At 56.0% G+C, this 19,675-nt stretch overlaps 3 protein-coding genes across 5 annotated transcripts in view; 2 read left to right on the top strand and 1 right to left on the bottom strand.

The window, feature by feature from the left end:
* Nucleotides 1-760: 760 nt before the first annotated feature.
* BSND (barttin CLCNK type accessory subunit beta) lies at nucleotides 761-3,874 on the top strand (the record flags this gene model as incomplete). The annotated part of the gene is made up of 4 exons (XM_082311963.1): nucleotides 761-934; nucleotides 2,061-2,140; nucleotides 2,557-2,799; nucleotides 3,592-3,874. 4 exons carry the CDS (start codon nucleotides 761-763, stop codon nucleotides 3,872-3,874), a joined length of 780 nt encoding a protein of 259 aa, XP_082168089.1.
* Nucleotides 3,875-8,125: 4,251 nt separating this feature from the next.
* PCSK9 (proprotein convertase subtilisin/kexin type 9) lies at nucleotides 8,126-12,586 on the top strand (the record flags this gene model as incomplete). The annotated part of the gene is made up of 12 exons (XM_082313973.1): nucleotides 8,126-8,287; nucleotides 8,369-8,557; nucleotides 8,694-8,817; nucleotides 9,020-9,153; nucleotides 9,780-9,921; nucleotides 10,025-10,221; nucleotides 10,374-10,557; nucleotides 10,858-11,028; nucleotides 11,265-11,413; nucleotides 11,527-11,692; nucleotides 11,949-12,130; nucleotides 12,419-12,586. The coding sequence occupies 12 exons, from the start codon at nucleotides 8,126-8,128 to the stop codon at nucleotides 12,584-12,586; spliced, it is 1,968 nt and encodes a 655-aa protein (XP_082170099.1).
* A 1,301-nt stretch (nucleotides 12,587-13,887) lies between these two features.
* USP24 (ubiquitin specific peptidase 24) overlaps nucleotides 13,888-19,675 on the bottom strand; it is a 67,288-nt gene continuing 61,500 nt past the window's right edge. The window contains exons 64-66 of one of the 3 annotated variants that reach the window (XM_082313432.1): nucleotides 18,562-18,648; nucleotides 18,081-18,191; nucleotides 13,888-17,912 (exon numbers count right to left, since the gene is read on the bottom strand). In XM_082313432.1, coding sequence (XP_082169558.1) covers nucleotides 17,850-17,912; nucleotides 18,081-18,191; nucleotides 18,562-18,648 — 261 coding nt within the window. In that variant the 3' untranslated portion in view covers nucleotides 13,888-17,849. The remainder of the gene's footprint in view (nucleotides 17,913-18,080; nucleotides 18,192-18,561; nucleotides 18,649-19,675) is intronic. The other 2 variants (XM_082313430.1, XM_082313431.1) reach the window with 2 other exon arrangements.

The following is a 19,675-nucleotide window of genomic DNA, read 5'->3' as shown; positions in this document are numbered from 1 at the left end:
GCTGCTGTCTGTGTGGTGGGAAGGGGACACCTTTTAACACCCCTGCTCCATCTCAAGCAAACACAGGGCACATGGGTGCTATGTCCTTGCTCCCCTGGGTGAACCGACACTGCTCCATCCTCCCCTGGCTTTAGCCCCTCCTTCGCTCCCTTGGTTGCTGCCCCACTGAGGCAGCCCCACCGGTGGTTCCCCAGCACCCAGCCGGAGCAAGGCAGGGACTATTCCCAACCCACTGGCCTCCAAAAAGGCCCCGGAGCACTCCCTCCTCCCCTGCTGCAGCCCCGCAGCCCTTGAAAACATGCTGCGCCCTGGCGTCCCCCTTATTTTGGGGCTCTGCCAGCTCCGATTTACAGCCAAGTCCAGCTCCAGCCCCAGGACTGGGAAAATCCCGTTGGGACCAACTGCTCTCCGGGTCCCCGTCTCTGCCGCCGTGCCCCCCCTCTCCCTCCATGTCCCTTCCCCAGGCGTGGGGTCCGGCCGCGCGTGCCTGCAGGGAAGGTTACCCGGACACGTGCCGGGCAGCTTCACTGGAGTGTGAACGGCGGGTTGGTGTTTGCATTCATTACAAACCCATTAAAAACTGGCTGGCTCAGCCCTGGGCAGGACCAGGCTCAATGTGCAGCTGATCCTCAGCCTCTGGCAGCCTCCAGAGAAAGAAACCACTCCTTGCCTTACCCTGGAGGTGTGCTCAGCGGGCAGCGGCCGCAGGTAAACGGGCTTACCGGCATCTCTCCTCCCCTGCCTCTCCCACCCAGCACCCATGGCCGAGAAGACCTTTCGCTATGGATTCATCATGCTGGGTTTCTTCCTGGTGATGACGGGAATGTTCATCATGAGCGTGGAAAAACCCCAGATCTACATCACCTTCTGCGCCCTGGGTGTCCTGCTCGTAGCCGTGGGCATCACCTGGAGCATGTGCCAGTGCTACCCAAAGGTAGGGTCCTTCCCGCCGCTGCACATCTCTGGGGGCTTGAGGGCTCAGCTGGGTTTTGGCGGGCTTCAGCTCCTTCGCTACTGCGGATGTGTAGCCTTGGGCTGTGCCTCAGTTTCCCCATCCATAGGGTGGGGTTGCGGCAGGTCCCAGGGGGAAGCCAGCTGGGGAGATCTGAAGGGAGAAGTGTTGGTGTGGGGGGCTCTCACCCTGCTACACCTCCCCACCGATGCCTGCAGGATGCAGCCCCACTTCCTCACCCCACTGTGCCTCTGCACCTTCCGAAGCCTGGGGTTTTGCCAAGCAGGTAGTGGGGAATAAGCCCAAGGAAATCAGCTCATGTTCATCCCATGCAAAACCCCCCAAACCAGCCCCTTCCTTGCACCCACGGGGCCCAGCGGCTCGTCAGGCTCCCAGGGCTTCAGAAGAAGGGGTTGTCATGGCCATGGAGGTCCGGAGGGGCTCAGCCCCCCCAAGCACAGCCCTCACTTGCCGGTCTCCTTGGCAGAGGGCACTGCCAGCACGGGAGGGCGGCCACGCGTCCCTGCTCTGGGAAACAGAGCTGGTAGAAAAGTCTTTTTTCCAAGGGCAGGGTGGCTGTGAGGTTGATCTCAGTGCTGCAGGATGGCCCATCAACAGCTTGGCTGCACCCCGAAATGTGGGGTGGTGGATGGGACCCCAGGACCTGGGACCACCCGGGACCCCCGGGACCAGCTGAGTCCCCTGGGACTGGGGTGAAGCTTACTCCAGCTCCCCCAAAGCTGAGCTCAGCCCTGGTGAGGAGGGAGATGTGGCTTTGTCACTGTGCTTGGGGCTCAATGACAGGGCACCCTTGCTGTTGTCCCTGGCCACCGACCTCCCCCGTGGGCCCTGGGACCCACCCTGGGCTCAGGGACACACGTCACCCTGCTGAGGACAAGGTGCTGAGAGCGAGGCAGCGCCGAGTTCATTCAATCCCTTATTGATTTCCCCCAAAAAGCCCATTTCCAAGCAAGACATCCAAATGTGCTGGGAAAAGACCAAAATCCCAGCTGAAGGGACACCCTGGACTTTTTACCATTAACGAGGGCCGAGGCTCCCCGTGATGCCCAGCGCAGCGCCCTGGGCTCTGCATTTCTTTTACCCCCAGATAACGTTTGTTCCTGTGGACCTTGAGGCTGAGCGGTTCCTGGACCACAAACCCATTGTGCTGCCAGAGAAGGACACTTGGTAGGTCCCAGTACCTGGCCCCGGTGGCCGTTTTACTTTTGGCGGGTGTTTTCATCTGTACACATGGTTATCTGTGTGCCTCCGGGGACAAGGGCAGTGTCTGAGCACACTGGGGACAACTGCACCTATTGCAGCAAAAAATGACAAGCAGGGGCCAGGGTGGGGAAGGCAAGGGCTGGCTGAGCCCCCCCGGGGCTGGAGCCGGAGCGATGCTGGAGGGTGCAAAGCATCCAGCTGCGTTCCTGCGGGCATCACTCTGCAAAGGACCCTCTGGCTCTGCTGCTGGATTGGGCAGTGGTGTGGCCTCAGTGGCCTCTAAAGCACCTGGTGGAGTCCTCTGTGCATGTCCCCGAGCACCTCCTGGCTCCACAGCGATCCAGGTCCTGCTCAGCACCCTGTTCCTCCTTTTCCCGCAGCTTGATCGTACCCTGCCACAACCAAGAGGCCACCAGCACCTACGAGAAAAGCCTGCCATCCTACGAGCAGATCCAGAGGCAGGCAGTGGGCTCGGCCCCACTCCCACCCATGGTCCAGCCCAGACCCCGCAGCTGCTCCCAGCCGGTGGTGCAGGCAAAAGCAGAGGTCCACCGGGAGCTGGGGGGTGCTGGAGACCCCCACGGAGAGCTGGTGCCTCAGCTGGAAACGGCAGCAGGCAGCTGGTATGCGAGGCCCACAGGGTCGGGGTGGCACTGGTGGGATGCGAGGTGAAACCAGGGGTGGGTCAGACCCCCAGTGTGGGGGGAGGGAGAGGAGGCAGAGGGGTCTTTGCTGCTCTCACAGCACCAACCACCAGATTCTCCTGCCCCTCTGGAGCCCGGACAGTGTCTCAGCCCATGGGGTCTCTCAGTACCAAATTATTTACCAGGGTGAAATCAGGAGGAAATCTGGATTGCCTTTGGTTGTGATTTGCATTTTGCCTTTATTTTCATTTTATAAATATGAGCAATGTCTCTCACCAGAAGAAATCCCAAGTTCCTGGTCAGACTTTGATAGAAATGAGACACTTAGTATGTGTCCCTCAAACCAGATGCCCTGTATGATGCCCATGCACTGGTCCAGGAGATCTCAGAAGTGCTTTGCAGGCAATGGGAGTCACCGTGCAGCCTTGGGTTGTAGGACTCAGGCACCCCTTCTGCCAAAATGCAGCTACAGCTGGGACGAGGCGCTCTGCTTTCTCCCCGGGATGCGGGCACAGCGTGCGAGGACAGCCACTACTTTGTCCCATGAGCAGGAGAGGGAACCTGGCAGGATGGTTGTCCCCATAAAGGCAGGCACTGGGAGCTGAGAAAGGGCCCTCCCAGGGTGCCCCAGCCACCCAGCCAGGGGACTGGTGATGCTGGGACGCTGGCTGAGCAACGCTGAGCCCAGCAGCTGCAGGTTCCAGGGGAAACTCCAGCTCCAGCCCAGCTGTGTTTAGTGTAACCCCCGCCCTGCCCTCTCTGTTCCTGCAGCCCCCCGCGGCCGGCCCCAGGGGACGCGCCACTGGCATCCCTCCTGGAGGACATGGACACGCCGTCGCTGGAGGGCTCCGTGCCCGGCAGCCCAGTGCCACGGGGCCGAGCCCTCCCGCCATCCTGCTCTGGCTGCACCCCGACCAGCTCCCCCGCGGGGGGAAAGCACCCCAGTTCCCCCCGCAAAGGCACTGGAGAGGAGGAGGACCTCTATTATGGGCTCCGAGAGGGGCCAGACGCTCTGCTCGAGGATAGCGACTGCCTTTTTGAGCCTGAAAACTGATTTCCTGGGGAGAATGGCCACTTGGCATGGACCCATCTCGTGGAGGGGATGCAGACATCGCAGCCTGGAAGAGAGGGGCTGGGGCTGCCCCCTGAATGCTCAGCGCCTGCAGCATGGAGGAGTCCCCACGCTCCTGCCTGTCCCCCGTGCCATGCTGCGCCCTTTGCGCCCACCCAGCCGCAGGGGAGGCTGCTATCCTGCAAAACCCCAGGGGAGCATCACCACCTCCTGACCCCCAAATTTCTGCAGCAGAGGAGACAGCCAGCAGCAAGGCCCCCCTCTCCAGAGCCCCCTGGGTGGGCACAGATAAGTGTGAATGCTTGGCTGGGCAGGATCAGGGCTAAATAATGTCCTTAGGAAGGGAAAAGATTAGCTTTGCTGCTTGAAACAGGATCAGCGTTTAGGTAGGTAAAGATGTATTCACCCCAGGTAGGCTTTATGAGGCAGACATGTCCACAAAGCTTTTTTCCCTCTTATCAAAGCTGCCCTGGAATTAAAATTAGATCCTGAGACTCCGGCAGCAGGCAGCCTTCATGTCTTCAGGTTGGAAGAGGGGTGATGTGGGGGATAGACCATGCTGTTCCCCATCTCCTGCATGAGCACCAGCTTCCAGCGCCGGCAGGGGCAGAGGGAGGACGACTCGGCTGAGCCGAAACCCTGGTGATGGCTGTGGCTTCCTGAGGGCCGCTCGAGGTGGTGCCTTTGGGCAACATTTTCTCTCTCCACGGGGTCGGTGTCAACAGCCGCAGCACTGAGGGTGGCTTTGCATGCTGGCGTCCGCCATCCCCAAACTCCCTCTGAATAATAAGCGCTCGTTTCAAGTCACGCTGATGGAGCTAAGCCTGGTTTGTCACCACGACAGGGGCAACGCAGTGGCTTTCCGCAGCCTGTTTGCAACACGCAGAGACGGCAGCGCCGCTGGGAGCTGTGACCTCCGCCTGCCCTTCGGCAGCTCGGGGCCGCGGGGAGCTGCGTGGCTGAGCCTCCCCAAGGCAACTGGGTTTGGATCAAAGCATCAGCAGATCCAATAGTATGGGGATGCCGAGAGTCCCTCGCCCTGATTTGGTAAGGCTGGGCTAGATGCCGCATGTGGCCGGCATGGCCCCAGGAGGCTTGGGGGCACATATCTGCTGGCAGAGCGGCTCTTCAGCAAATTTATGTGGGCTGACAAGTCCAAAAGCAGGGGGAAAGCTGTCCTCTGGCATCCAAGGGGGATGAAGCATGGAAGCCCTGGAAATGATGCTCCCCGCGCTCCCCTGCCGCCCAGTGAGCGTTTTGCCGGTACAATTCAGGGTGGTGCAAGAAATGGCTCTACCTGGGGACTTCATGCCCCTGTGCCACCCTCCCTGGTGTCACTGCACCCCTTGCTCACCTTCGCGTCGCCGCAGCAGCAAGGGGAAAAGGACAGGCAGCACCCCGCACGCTCGGGGTGTTTATGGCCAACAGTGCTGTCAGGAGGGTGGGGAACAAAGACGCTGGTGTTTGCTAAATATTGCCGACAGGATCGCGAGCGGCTGTCCAAGAGGAAGCATTACCCAACTGTTTACACTTACTCGACTCCTGCCCGTCCTTCCCGGCGGGGGGGAGCGTGGTGGCCGCAGGGACACCGTTGGATGGGGCCACATCTCGCAGGGCTCCGGAGGGTGCCTGGGGCAGGACGTGGCCCTGTGTCGCTGGCTTGTGTTGAGCGTAGGAGCCTTGTAGAGACCCGAAAGCTGTTGCCCACCTCATGTCCTGGGACTCACTCACACTTTTGGCAGAAGAAAATTTTCAAAAGCATTTTCCTTGGGCGGGGGCAGAGGAGAGGGCTGAGACGGGGACTGGAGCCTCTCCCCCCACCCCGGGACCCTATGGGCAGCTGGATTTGGGTCCCCGCATCCCTCGGCGAAGGGATGGGGAAGCATCCTTGCCGTGCCCGCCGGCGGGAGCACCCCGGGCGCAGAGGCCGCCGGGGCCGAAGGGCTCAGCTCCCCCACGCCGGACGGGGTTAAACGCTGCGAGAAGCGGGACGTTGCTGCACGGCGTTACGAGCTGCGCCCAGCCCGAGGCCCCGGCCGCCCCTCGGCTCCCGGGGGGCGCAGCGCCCGGCCGCTCGCCCCGCGTGTCCCCGGCGGAGCCCCGCGTCCCCGGCCGCTCGCCCCGCGTGTCCCCGGCGGAGCCCCGCGTGTCCCCGGCCGCTCGCCCCGCGTGTCCCCGGCGGAGCCCCGCGGCCGTGGGGCGCTCGCGGAGGGGCCGAGCGGGGGGAGGGGCTGGCGCCGCCGCCCGCGCAGCCCACGCGGGAGGGGGTCGCGCCGCGTGGCCTTGGTGGCGCGTGGGGCGCCGAAATGCCAGCGCACCAGTGGTGTAGTGGTATCATGCAAGATTCCCATTCTTGCGACCCGGGTTCGATTCCCGGCTGGTGCAGATCGCCCCTTCTACCTTTAAGTTATCACGACTTTCCTGTGTTTCTATGTGCTTAAATCAGAGTAAATGGCCCTCAACAGTGCGGGCCTAGGTTTTTCTGCCTCTTTTTCGCCGCCAGGCCTCCCGCTGTTGCAGCCACAGCAGGATGCCGGGGACCCCCGGCCCAGCATCAGCCTGCCCTCTGCCAGCCCTGCCCCACAGCTCCGCGGCTCCCCAGGGTTGGAGGGCAGCAGGGGATTTAGGTGCCCTTTCCCCCTTCTGGAGGTCTTCTCTGTTGCCTCTTCTGCTCTCTCCCTCCTCCCCCCTTTACACAGACACAGCCGGAGGGTACCGCTGCCCTCAGCAGCGGCAGCAATGGCTGCTAGAAGCTCCCCTGTGTGCCAGGATGGGACACGGATCGCTTCTCTGCAACGTTCAAGTTTTTGCTATTTCTGAGTATTTTTCCATGAAAAAAAAAAAATCTTTCTTCAGATATCCACTCCTTCCAGAGAGCTCCGGGGCTGGGTGTCTCTCCCACTCCCTGTACAGGCGTTGGGGCTGGGTATTCATGCCAAGACCTCCCTGTGTTGCTCAGCACATGGGGTGCGTGTGGGGCTGGGGGGCCTTCTCCACCCCCTCCTCTTTGGGCTCTCCAGCCTTCCCTCGGACACAGCTTGTCCCCTGTGCAGAAAGGAAGCGAGCGACTCTGCAGGGAGAGGGAGACTGTCCCCCTCGAAATGGGGTTCCCCAGTGCTCAGCTGCCCTGAAGGTGCCCCAAGGCATCAGCTCCATCCTGCAGGAGGGCTTAGCGGCGCCTGATTAAGCTGAGCCAAAAATCAGGAGCGAGACTTGGCCCTGTGAGGAGCCTGCTGGACACCGGACCCTGGCCATGTCAGCTCGCCACGGCAGAGAGTGGGTGGCAAGTGGGCTCCGGCGTCCCCCCAGTTACCCAAACCAGGGTGCAGGCACCCACTCGAGGTCTCATTAAAAATAACATATATACACCCGTATAAACCATACGCATCCATATAAAACATACGTATCCATATAAAACATACATATAATTACAAAACATATATTCATATAAAACACATGCCTCCATATAAAACATAAAAGCTCTGAGGAGCTTATAAATAGCGAGTAAAAATAATAAATCCCTATTTCCCTCAACAGCAAGGAGCAGGGAAGGGGTTTGCCGAAGGTCACTGGGGATGTCGGGGCAGCGTGGGAGCCCGGCGCTGCGGGAGGGAAGAGGTGGAAGGCAGCGGTGAGAGCCACGGGAAAGCACCAACCGCGTCCCGGGAAAATAATATTTGCGATGTGTGACGACTCTGTAAAAAATGCCTAAACAGGATTAGAGGCTTTCACGGAAATTTATCTCTGAAGTAAGCCAATAAGAGGCACATAAAAGCTTTCAGCCCTTTCTGAAAATAGTCCTTGAGCGTCTGCGTTTTCCCTGCCAGAGCCCCCAGAGATGCACGGGGACTCGTGGGGGAATTTCGAGCTCGCCGGCGAGCCGCGGCTGGTGCGGGCAGCGCCGCCAGCTCCCCTCCTCGCCCCGCCAGCCCGCGCCGCGCCGCTGCCCCCGCGGCTGCCACCCACCGCCCGCCCGGCGCCCCTTCCCGCCCGCGGCCCCGTTAATGGTTAACCCGCCCGGGTGGGCCGATGGGGCCGGCGGCGGTGGCGTGATCCCCGCCCCGCCGCGCCGGGCAAAGCCGCAGCGGCGGCTCCGCTCCGGCTCCTCGGCTCGGCGTCTCCGCTCCGGCTCCTCCGCGGGCGCGCAGCGGCTCCGCGCTCCGGGCCGCGCCGCGCTGAGGGGCTCGGCGGCCGCGGGCTCCTCGGCGCTCGCCGTCGGGGCTGCGGGCGGGCATGGCCCCGCGGGCGCTGGCGCTGCTGCTGGCGCTGCTGCTGGCGCCGGCGGCGGCGGAGCTGGCGGAGGAGCTGGTGCTGGCCCTGGGGGCGGCCGAGGAGGAGGCAGCCGCCGTCGGGGCCGCCCCGTCGGGGCCCGCCGCTTTCCATCGCGCCGCCAAGGTGAGGGGCGCGGGGCGGCGGGGGCGGCCAGGCGTGCGTGTGCCCAACAACCCAAGCCCGACGCTTGCGTCCCCGCTGCAGGCGTCGTGGCGGCTGCCCGGGCGCTACGTGGTGGTGCTGCGGGCAGGCGGCGGCGAGGCCGAGGTGCGAGGCGCGGCGCGGCGGCTGCAGGCCCGAGCGGCTCGGCGGGGATACCTGACCGAGCTGCTGCACGTCTTCCACCTCCTGCCCGCCTTCCTGGTGAAGATGAGCAGCGACGTCCTGGACACGGTAGGACAGGTCCCAGGGCGGTGGGTCGCGGTGGGTGGCAGTGGCAGGGGTGGGCACTGGTGGGGGGTGGCAGCCCCAGCCTTGGGGGGAACAGGAGCTTTGCCACCACGCCGGGCGCTGCACCTCCTCGCCGCAGGCGCTGAAGCTGCCACACGTGGAGTACGTCGAGGAGGACGCCTACGTCTTTGCCCAGAGCATCCCCTGGAACCTGGGCAGGATTGTGCCGCCGCAGCCCAGCTCGGGCGCCTACAGCCCTCCCAGTAAGCGCTGGGGCGTGGGGGGAGGACCACGGGGGTTCGGGGAAGGGTCAGTGACCCCGTCCCCTCTCCTGATCTCAAGGGGATGGGGATATCCCCCTGCCCCATGGTGCTGCAGGTCTGGAGCTGCACTTTGGGAGCATCCCAGGTGGCCTGGGCTGACCGCAGCGGTGGTTGCCTTTCCCCCCGGCTGTGTCCCTGGTAGATAAAGGTGACCTGGTGGAGATTTACCTGCTGGACACCAGTGTGCAGAGCACCCATCGGGAGATAGAGGGCAGGGTGCTTGTGACTGACTTCGAGAGCGTCCCCGAGGAGGACGGCACCCGCTTCCACAGGCAGGTGAGCGTCGAGGTGCTGCATGCTGCAGCCTGGCAAGAGCATCCCCTGCACCCACCGAACCCTGAACAGGTTTGTGGGGCTTCCCATGACAGGAGAGTCACTCGGCCCATGGCAAAATGCTGAGCAGGACACAGCAGCAGGAGCTGTGGTGCTGGGGGATGTTGGGACCCTCAGTATGGTCTATTTGGGGCTGTGGCTGAGCAGGGCAGGGCTCCTTTCTGGGGAAGGCAGGCTGGGGGGGCATGGGTGCATGTCAAGGTGTTGTTGCAAGAGGGAATTGAGGTCCACCCCACACCCGGGGCCGCAAAAGGCTGCCTGCACCCTGTGGTGGGTGCTGGTGCTGCTTTGCACGGCTTGCACCACTGCGTGCGCAGGGGAGCCCAGCACCAGCACAGCCCCAGGGAAGGCTGGCTGCTTCCCCCATCCTTTCTGCCAGCTTTTCTCCTTCTGCACAGTATAATTTTTTATCTTCCCCCCACCCCAAAATATTTTTGAAGATTTATTCTGCAGTGGGATTTAGCTGGTGTGAAGCACAAGGGGTGGGGTGGGATGGGGAGGACACTGGAGTGTTCCAACCCTGCTTTGATGCAATGGGCCGGGGCGTAAAACCGTGGTGCCTGTGTCAGGCCAGCAAGTGTGACAGCCACGGGACCCACATGGCTGGGGTGCTGAGCGGGCGCGATGCCGGCGTGGCCACGGGCGCCAATGTCCGCAGCCTCCGCGTGCTGAACTGCCAGGGGAAGGGCACCATCAGTGGGACCCTCATCGGTGAGTCACCCCGTGCCCTGGAGAGGAGCGCGCTCCCTCCCGGAGCCCCCTGCCTTGTCGCCATCCTGCGAAAGTGTCCTGTCCCTCATCTTGTCCCCCCCAGGCCTGGAGTTTATCAAGGCGACGCTGGAGGCTCAGCCCCACGCACCGCTGGTGGTGCTGCTGCCCTTCGCCGGCGCGTACAGCCGTGTGCTGAACGCCGGCTGTCGGCAGATGGCACAGATGGGGGTGGTGATGGTTGCGGCTGCTGGTAACTACAAGGACGATGCCTGCCTGTACTCACCAGCATCTGAGCCAGAGGTACGGGCTGGGGAGGCTCCCTGAGGTGTGGGGGTGTGCGGGGACACGCTGCCCCCTCCCTAGGCTCATCCGCTCCAGCACCAAGTTGGCTGAGTGGGCTTGGGCTGCGCATCCCGTCCCGCCCACATTCCCCTCTGTCACCGCCCTGGCAGGTCATCACAGTTGGCGCCACCAACAGCGAGGACCAGCCTGCCTCCATCGGCACCCTGGGCACCAACTTTGGCCGCTGCGTGGACCTGTTTGCCCCGGGGGATGACATCATTGGCGCCTCCAGTGACTGCAGCACGTGCTTCACGGCGCAGAGCGGGACGTCACAGGCGGCCGCGCATGTGGCAGGCGAGCTGGGCTCTGGGGTGGTGGGCAGGGCTCGCTCTCCGCTTGCCCCAAGCTGTGCTGGCGCTGGGCATGTGTCCCTGCAGGTGCAGGGCATCGGGGCTGCCTGTGCTGGGGACATTTTTCTGTGCCACGGTTTCGGCATGTTTGGGTGCTGCAGCCGGCACAGAGCTCCCGCATCTTATGCATGTGGATGATGGGCTGCAGTGATTCCTTCTCCTGTCTCTCTGGAGTTGGGGGAGTCATGCATAGGCAGCTGCGTGGCCCCTGGTTCTCACCATGGCCCCCCTTGTCTCTTGGCAGGCATCGCCGCCATGCTGCTCACCGCCGAGCCCCAGCTGAGCCTCACCGAGCTCCGGCAGCGCCTCCTGCACTTCGCCACCAAGAATGTCATGGACATGGTGTGGTTCCCTGAGGAGCAGCGGCTCCAGACACCCAACAGCGTGGCCGGGCTGCCCACCCAGCTGGGCATAGGTAAAAACCTTGGCCGCCTGCTGGGTGCCCAGCAGAGCTCTGCCCTTACTAGGGTAAGAAGAGGCATGTCCCTCCCTGAGCTGTGCTGGGTATGGCTAAACCCGAGCATGGCTGTTTCCACGCAGAGGGTAGGGGGGAGACCTGCCAGCCCTCGCTGGCAGCCTGGTCCATGCCGTGGGCTCTGGGTGCTGCTGTGGGTGTCCATCCTGCTGCTGACACCATCTGCCCCCTTGCAGATGAGCAGCTGTATTGCCGCTCGGTGTGGTCGGCGCGCTCAGGGCTCACCCGGCACGCCACGGCCGTGGCTCGCTGCGCCGGCACTGAGGAGATGCTCAGCTGCTCCAGCTTCTCCCACAGCGGCAGGCGGCTGGGGGAGCACATGGAGGTGAGCAGGGGGTGCGGAGACAGAAGTACGTCCCCCAGGGTGCCTGCCGGCCTCGGAGGGGCGTCCCCAGACCCCCGAGCACCCCCGGTGATGCCCTGCTGCTCCGGCTGCAGGACAAGGACGGGCAGAAGCAGTGCGTGGCCCACAACGCTTTCCGGGGCCAGGGCGTCTACGCCATCGCCAGGTGCTGCACATGGCCCAGGGCCGAGTGCTGGATCAACGCCAGCTCCCTGGCGGCTGAGGGTGCCGGCTGCTCCCCGCAGGACCACGTGCTGACCGGTAATGCCTGACATGTCCGGTTACAGAGCCTTGAGCCAACACGCTGGTGGCCGAGGATGTTTCTTCCAGAAAAACTCTGGGACCTGGGGGTAAACGGGTGGGTGTGAGTGCTGAGGTGACAGGGAAGGGGGACATGTTCTGCATGCATGGAGGCAGGGAAGGCTCGGGGCTCAGCCGGGACATCCCTTAGCGCCTGCATGTGCACTGGGGTGCTGCCGTGGCCGCCCCACACTGCCAGCCCCCCTTCCCTCGGCAGGGTGCAGTTTCCACTCCCCAGCCGCGGCGCTGGGTGACAGCGGCAGACCTGTCGCGGGGCCGGGGAGCGGGCCCAGCCACTGCGCCGGCAAGACGGAGGTAACGGCACACGCCTTGTGCTGCCCTGCCACCAGCCTCGAGTGCCGGGTGAAGGAGCGCACGTCCCTGGGCTCTGCGGAGAAGGTAGGGATGGTGCACGCTCCTCCACCGTGGTGGTGTCCTCCCCTCTCCTTGTCCCTCTGCCGCCCTGATGGGGGGTCAGGTTGGCTTTGCATCTCATTGCAGCCACTGCAACCTCAGCCTTCACTGGTGTCCCCAGTTGCCCACCTGTAATGGGACACCCCACCCAGCTAGGGTCCAGTGGCTCAGTGTGACACTGGCCACATCACCCTGAGCCCAGGGACCACTGGGGATGGGCAGACCCCTGCCCCTTTGCTGACCTGTGGAGGATGACCTCTTCTCCCCTGTTAGGTGACGGTGTCCTGTGACAACGGCTGGACGCTGACAGGCTGTAACGCCCATTCCCAGAGCCCCGGCACCATGGGAGCCTATGCTGTGGACGACACCTGCGTGGCAGCCAGCATCCCGGGCAGCAGCACAGCTGCAGTCATCGCCATTTGCTGCCGGAGCCAGCAGTAGGGATGGGCTGAGCCGGAGACGCAGCTGCCCTGGCCTGGCGTGCCCGGCGTAGCAGGGATGGTTGCCTTGCTGGACCACAGCATTGCCGGCTTGGGTACCTTCCCGGGGCTGAGCTGCCGCTCCCTGGCACAGTCTATGCTCTGAGACACGGCTGCTGATGACCTCTGCGCTTGGCCTGCTGTGATGGTGGGGTACAAGCTCGTCACCTTCTCGCACACAGTGGGGCCAAGACCCGAGGGGCTCTGCAAAAGCTCTCCAAGCAGTCCCCATGCAGCTGGAGCCCTGCCCCATCACAGGAGCCATCCCAGCATCCTTTCCCCACTGTGCGCGGGGTCTTTCTATAAATATCCTGACTGTACGAGCCGTCTGGAGGCTGTTTGTTGGTGTTGTCACCCAGCATATGACAAAACCACCACCTTTTAAAAAAAAAAATATTGTGATGAGGATTTCTCCTTTATTTCCTGTTTAGTTGCTCACTAGATGTCAGCTAATGCTGCTTAGCACCTGGGAAATCATAGTTTAGCCATTTTTGGACAGTTTTATAATTGCCTACTCACGTACCTAGGAGACTTCTTTACTTTTTAGTCAAGTGTAAAGGCTCTAGTTTAAACAGTCTGCTTGTTTAATTAGATTTTAATCTGCGTCGCTACGTCAGCTACTGCTTTGCTAGTGTTTTTTTTGTTAAGTCAAAGTTAATGATCTGCTGGTGTTATGCACTGCTTTAACAGTTTCCCTTTCAGGGCTTCCCAAGACATATAGAACTGGCTGTAACTCCTTTTTTAAAAAAAACCAAAACAAACAAACCCAAACCAGAAAGAAGAAAAAGCTTTCATAGTACTTTGGTTTTTACATTTGTACCTTAAATATTTATTTGAAATTTTATAAATAAACATTTTATAAATGTCTTTTTAAAATAAAATTCATAGACCAGTGCTCAGTAGAAATGATCCATTGTTTGGCTTCATGTACGTCCCCACGGGGAACCAGTCTGGAAGGGGGAGCTGGCACCCATCTGGCAGGGATACTGCTCCCCAAAGCGAGCTCTGCTTCTCTAGTGAGCCAGCCAGAGACCGGGCTCTGATCCCTGCCTTCTCTAGTGAGCCAGCCAGAGGCCACCACCTCGGGCTCTGATCCCTGCCTCGGGTAGGAGGTGCCCCTGGGCGACCGCTGGCACGCTCAGAGGTCAGGGCAGACAGCGTGGGCACCCTCCCCTTGCCCACAGCTGGCCTGAGCTCTGGGACCAGGGCAGAGACCAGGGGCTAGGTCTTGTTGTCCCATACACACGCGAGAACAGAAGTTTGTTTTTAAAACAGTGGTGTAGGGCAAGAGCTTCCAGTTACGGAAACAAACCATCATCCAGTGCCCTTGTGCTTTTTGTTGCTGTTGCTAGTAACACTGGGCTTCACTCGGTAAGCGTTGAACCCCAGAAAGAAGATACAGCATAGATGCTCAGGGAGAGATGCACAGCAGCAGAGAAAGACTGGGTAGTACCAGAAGCCACCAAAGCTGGGGCTCACTTTTTTGGGGTGATTAGCAGCCTCCTGGTACTACAACATATAATTTGTGTAGTGTTACCTGAGGATAGATGAAAAAATAAAGCTTGATCCCACAAGCGCCAGGTTAACCTGTCAAACTTGGGCTATTCTGGGTTGGGTGTTTTTCCCCATCAAAAAGCCCCTTACCGATCCGTTACTCCAGCTTTAATTGGCAAGCAAAGACAGAAACCGAGGAGGAAGCACTACTTTGAAAGATTTAAACTATTTCTAACTTGTTACCTAAAAGATGGCAAAAGCCAAACCCTCATCTAAGCATGTAATTACACAACATGTATATAATTACAGCCCATAATTTTATCAGCTATAATGTGAATTTTGCACAAAGAGGGAAAGAAAAAGGGATGCTAGCCTAAGAGCTCCTGAACAGCTTTGACACAGCTGGTTATTTTTCAGCATACTAGGCTGCAACATCTCAAAACACACATCAGATATTCCACCTCTGCCGACTTCCCTGCCAGAGGGGAAGATGCTGCTGCCTGCTCAGCCGCCGGCTCCCAGCAGGTGCGAGCACGTTCCCTGCACAGTCAGCCAGATACAGCTTTCCCGGCTTAGTTCAAGCATACATAAGCCTGGTGGAAGGAAACAATACTAAAAGATTAGCCCTTGCTTAGAAGCTTGTATGTGGGTAGGCAGAAAAGCCTCCCTCACTCAGGAGAAAGCAGCGCTGATCCCACGTACACCACAGACAGTCCCCTCCGCACCCTCTCTGCAATACCCAGTCCACGCTCCCAGGACTGGCACTGCCACTGGAGAGCACAGGCTGGGTCATGCTTGAAACGTAAAAATCTTTGCCCTTAGAACGGAGGATAAAGGCACCTGTCAGGAAAGCAGAGCCGGGACAGCGGCCCCGGCTGTGGCTCCTAGCTCTGCTTACGGGGGAATACCAGCACCGTGGCACTGCTGCATGTCCAGCTTTCTGCACCTCGCACCAACAGAAAAGGCAGTATTAATTCAAGTCCAGATTGCCTGCAAATCTTGCTATCTGACACACAAAAGCCGGTCTAATCCATGACTGCAAGCGTAGCCAGCGTAAATGATTCTGCTAAGAAGGTCAGGAGAAGAAACCGCACACAGATACAAATCTGACAGTGCACCAGAACATGCCACAGCATAAGGACATCCAGCGGTGCAGCTCCGAGGGCCGTTCAGCTGCTTCAATTTACTCTGGACGGGAGTCAAAATGGCAATCAGGGCAACCTCTCAGAGCTTATCGTCTGCAGGACTGGCTTAGGAAGTTTCAAGGTAAGAGGATCAACAAGACAACAGTGTAGCAGTGTATGCGCAGTCTAAAGATTACAATAGTTTTCTGTGAAAGGAATAACTTTATTCCATTGACCAGGAATCCCAAGACTGTTCATCAAGACTGCCTATTTTTCCAGTGCCCAATGTCTACGTATTAATCAGACAATATCTCCCCGAATGCTCACAGGCAGGCTGCGGCTGCTCTTCACTGAACATTTTGTAAGCTGTATAAAAACATTTTCATCCAAAAAGATTGGCAGTAAAAATTACAACATAGAAATGCATCACAATTTACACAAAAACTAGTCTTGTTGAACTCTGTTTTCCAAAAAATAATCTTCAGCAGGTTCAAATGACAGCAGCTGGAAACAAAAATAATTGACCAAGTATCATCTTATTGCAAATTATAACCATTGACTTTGTACAAGCGTGAGCAGAACCATGAAAAAGTTTGTATTGGTTTCAAGTATACAGTGGTGATGAGCCATCCTGATGCAATTCTCTTATCCATGCTTCTCTGGGCCCACAGTAATTGAGGACGTTGTTTCCATAGGAAATAACAGGAACCTGAAGTGACAAGTGGTGCCAACCCATAGGAACATTACCAGCTTCTTCCATCACCATCACCGCTGCGTACTGACTTCTTGTGATGATTTATGACCCATTAACAAAGTATTAGGGATGGGGGAAGGAAGAAGGGGTATCCATAAGAAATGATTTATTCAAAATTAATTTAAAACGTCACATTTAAAATGTCCCAGCACATTATCAGAAACATTTATAAAATGCTAACTCTGCCATGTGTCTATGAAAATGTTTGGAAAAGAAAGTGAGAGATTCACTACAATGTCACCCTTACTTCTTTGCACACGCAATTTATGACAACGGCTCTCTTAACCCGCAATAAGTTATAAAGCTGTACAGCTGAAATCAGATCAGATGTTTACTTCCAACAGTGAAATGACTGGTTAATTTCAATATTAGTGCACAACAGTGAAAAGCTGTCTGCTGCTTCTTGTTTCAGCAACAGTATGTAAAAAGAAAAAAAGGCACTTTTTGGCTGGTTGTGCCTTTAACTTGGCAAATTTATCTATTCTGGAGGTACCCAGGCACTCCTTAAGATGTCCCCCATTTCTGTGCATGTTTGTTTACATAATTTTTTTAAAGTAAGGCAGAATCCATAAATAAAGGCAAAAAGCAGTGCAGAAAATGTGACAAACGCAAAATGTACAAAAGATGAAGAGTTAGTTAGCACAAAAGAAGCTAGTATCCAGAGCCAGAAATCACTGAACTGCACTTGACATGGAAAACAAAACCGTGCTCAAATCATCCCAACTGGTTTCCAGTCGTTTATGAGCAAATCAAAAGAGCTGTGATATTTTAAACGTTGCCTGGTCAAGTGAAAACACAAACAAAGCCAAATCATTCTTTCCCTGTGTTAAAATTGCTATAAAATCTGCACAACAGTGTCCCCAACTCATTCAAGGAATTATTCATCATATACAACCAATACCAACTTTCTCAGTAATTTCAAAGCATAAGCAAGTGATTGCAGATCACATGATTGAGACTACATTTTATTCAATATGTCTCCAAAGGTTAAAAAAATTTAATGAGTAAAACTGCAACAGAATTCCGTCTTAAAGTGCTTTTTTCTTTTAAACTGCTCATTAACTTTTTTTTTTTCCTAAATTCACCAACATCCTTTAATAATAAACACTTGCATACCTAGAAAACAAAGCTTTTCTTTTATTGCCCTTCCCAATCATCTGTGGTTTTCAGAAGGGCACCAGAAAAGATGACCCATTCCAGAGCTCCTTGACCAAACCATTCTGTAAGGAATCACTCTCCTTACAGAGCAATCTTGCTGATCCTTCTCAAAAAGAGCTTTACAAATTAGCAGGGAGACATATTAAATACAGAAGTCCTTATGTAAACCCATTCTTTAACTAATATTTTACAATGAAATGTAAGTCATCACACATCTTTACAGAAATTTGAATATTCCTATTCAATATTATTGAAAGATTAAAAATTTGCCCTCCATACATAAGGGCAGTCTGGTTTTTTTTTTTCCTGTATAAAAACCAAAAGAATTTTTTTTGCAGCATCACAGAAAAGCAACAGTTTTACATTCACTATTTAATGTTCACATAAAAAGTCAACCACTAGCATTTGTGTATTTGATAAAATCTTCTTGACAAACTGTTTTCGGTGTCTGGACTGTCATAAGCTACTGCAGGTGAAGATGCAGTTTTCTAGAGCATTTATTGATCTGAAGCCTTCGTGGCTAAAAAAATGCTTTTAGCTTTCAGGGAAACAACCTCCTCCAGCATTGCCTTCGATCCTATGAAGCCACTTCTCTTCCAGACTCTTCTAACGGCACAAGCAACGGGACTCCAGTTTCAGTAAGTACCAGGCATTAAATGTTTGAGTTGTTCTGGTTTTGTGTTCATAGGTATCCTCTATGGGTCAACATCATCAAGGTCACTTTTAGGCTCACCGATCATCATAGGAGATTCTGAGCCCTTTCAATACACACAAGGGATGGGGAGAGAAAGATACAGGATGTTATTTTTGTAAGGCACACAATTATTTTGTCTACATTCAGTGATCTTTCTGACCCGACCCCCAGGAACAAGCTCTCTAACAGAGCAACACAACAGAAAATAGACATGCCCTTATTTTATTGTTACCTGCTGCAGATGTCTCTCTCCATTCTCGTTGGCTGGACTACTTTCTGACCCATTACTGCTTCCAGACTGATCTTTCTCATTCAGCAAGGCTGTGGCATAGGCCAGCGTGTCCTGAGTTGGAAACAGTCCAAGAGAGTGTCAGAGGCCATGGCGATATCTTAATCTCATTATTATCATCATCATCATTATTATTATTATTGTTATTGTTGTTATTATTATTATTATTTTAAAAGTTGATTGTGAAACAATATAGCTGCTGTAGTGAGACAGTTCAGTCACCACAGGTAATTGTGAGGTATTGACAAATATCATTTAAGGGTTGTTTTTTTCAGGAACAACGACGGCATCTGGGGTTCTAAAAGAAGAATGGTCTTAAGTGCACTGGAATACGCTAAAGTTGCCAAAACCAAAGACACTAACTGAAAAGCAAAAAAGAAAATAATACAAGTTTAACATAATCTCCCAAGACTGTGACACATACCTGTGCTGAAATTGTGCGCTGGAAGGTTTTTGCGGTTGATGTTTCATTGGATACATTACTCTGTGGAGCCCAATAATGTTCAGACATCTGCATAAAAAGCCAAGAAAGCCATAAAATCGCTATACGAGTTTTACACATGTAAAACCTCATCCACCTATGATGGTAGGTGAACTAACAAGTCTGGAAGAAGCTTCCTGAATCCTTTGGCAATGAGCTGGAGATCTGGGGCATAGACAAGCATGCACTTTTAATGCAGCCAGAAGAGTCAGAGAGGCTATTGCCCCCTCAGCTGAAAACTAGCAACCAACTCCCTTTATTTGGTAACTGTGCATGGGTGCAAGTTACTGGATGCCAGCTGAACAGTGGTGGATTCAGGGTTTACACGAGCCAGTACAAAGTAAAAATGGGTACAGCAGGACTATCCAGACCTGTCAGTTCGCTGTGTTTCAAGAGAAGAGTGGCAACAAGTTGTGCCAGCTGCACTGCAAGCATCTCACTAATTATGCTTCCAGTACTGAGTACAGTACTAGGTTATGCATCTGACATCTGCCTGGCAGCAGCTGTCAGGACAGAAAGGCAGCCTGGAGCTGGGATACTATCATGTTGTACATGCAGTGCTGGGAGACCAAGCATTACCCTGCTTGACCGTAGGCAAACCTGGGCTAATTCTGCTGAGCTTTACGTTTCCAAAGTGTCCTTGGGTATTTATTAAAGAAGTGTTGGCCAACCTACGTTAAGTTTAGAAAGAAGAACAAAAAATACATGCGTGGGAGGAAAGAGCTGTATCTGTCAACAGCTATATTTTGTGCAAAGCTGCAGTGATTCTGTAAGGAATCCACTCATTTACGCATTCCCTTGCATTAACCTGCAGGCAACAGAAAAATTGCTTTTTTAGAAAAGTGAAACCTTCTAACATGAATACAGTGGCACTGAAAGCTTCCCACATGGCAAGGAATGATAATCATTCTGACCATTCACACTTGGTTTTATTCACTATACACACATCTATGCCTGAAACATGTGGGGGCCTACAGAAGTTCCTGCACGCATCAGATTTAGCTGCATCCAAACTGTCCTTGTAAAAAAATGCAGTAGCTTGTATTTTGTCTTAAGA

Source organism: Platalea leucorodia (assembly GCF_965183815.1).
Source record: "Platalea leucorodia genome assembly, chromosome: 5".
Classification (NCBI taxonomy): domain Eukaryota; kingdom Metazoa; phylum Chordata; class Aves; order Pelecaniformes; family Threskiornithidae; genus Platalea; species Platalea leucorodia.
The sequence above is the reverse complement of the archived record's forward strand: the minus strand, read 5'-3'. Positions and strand labels throughout refer to the sequence as shown.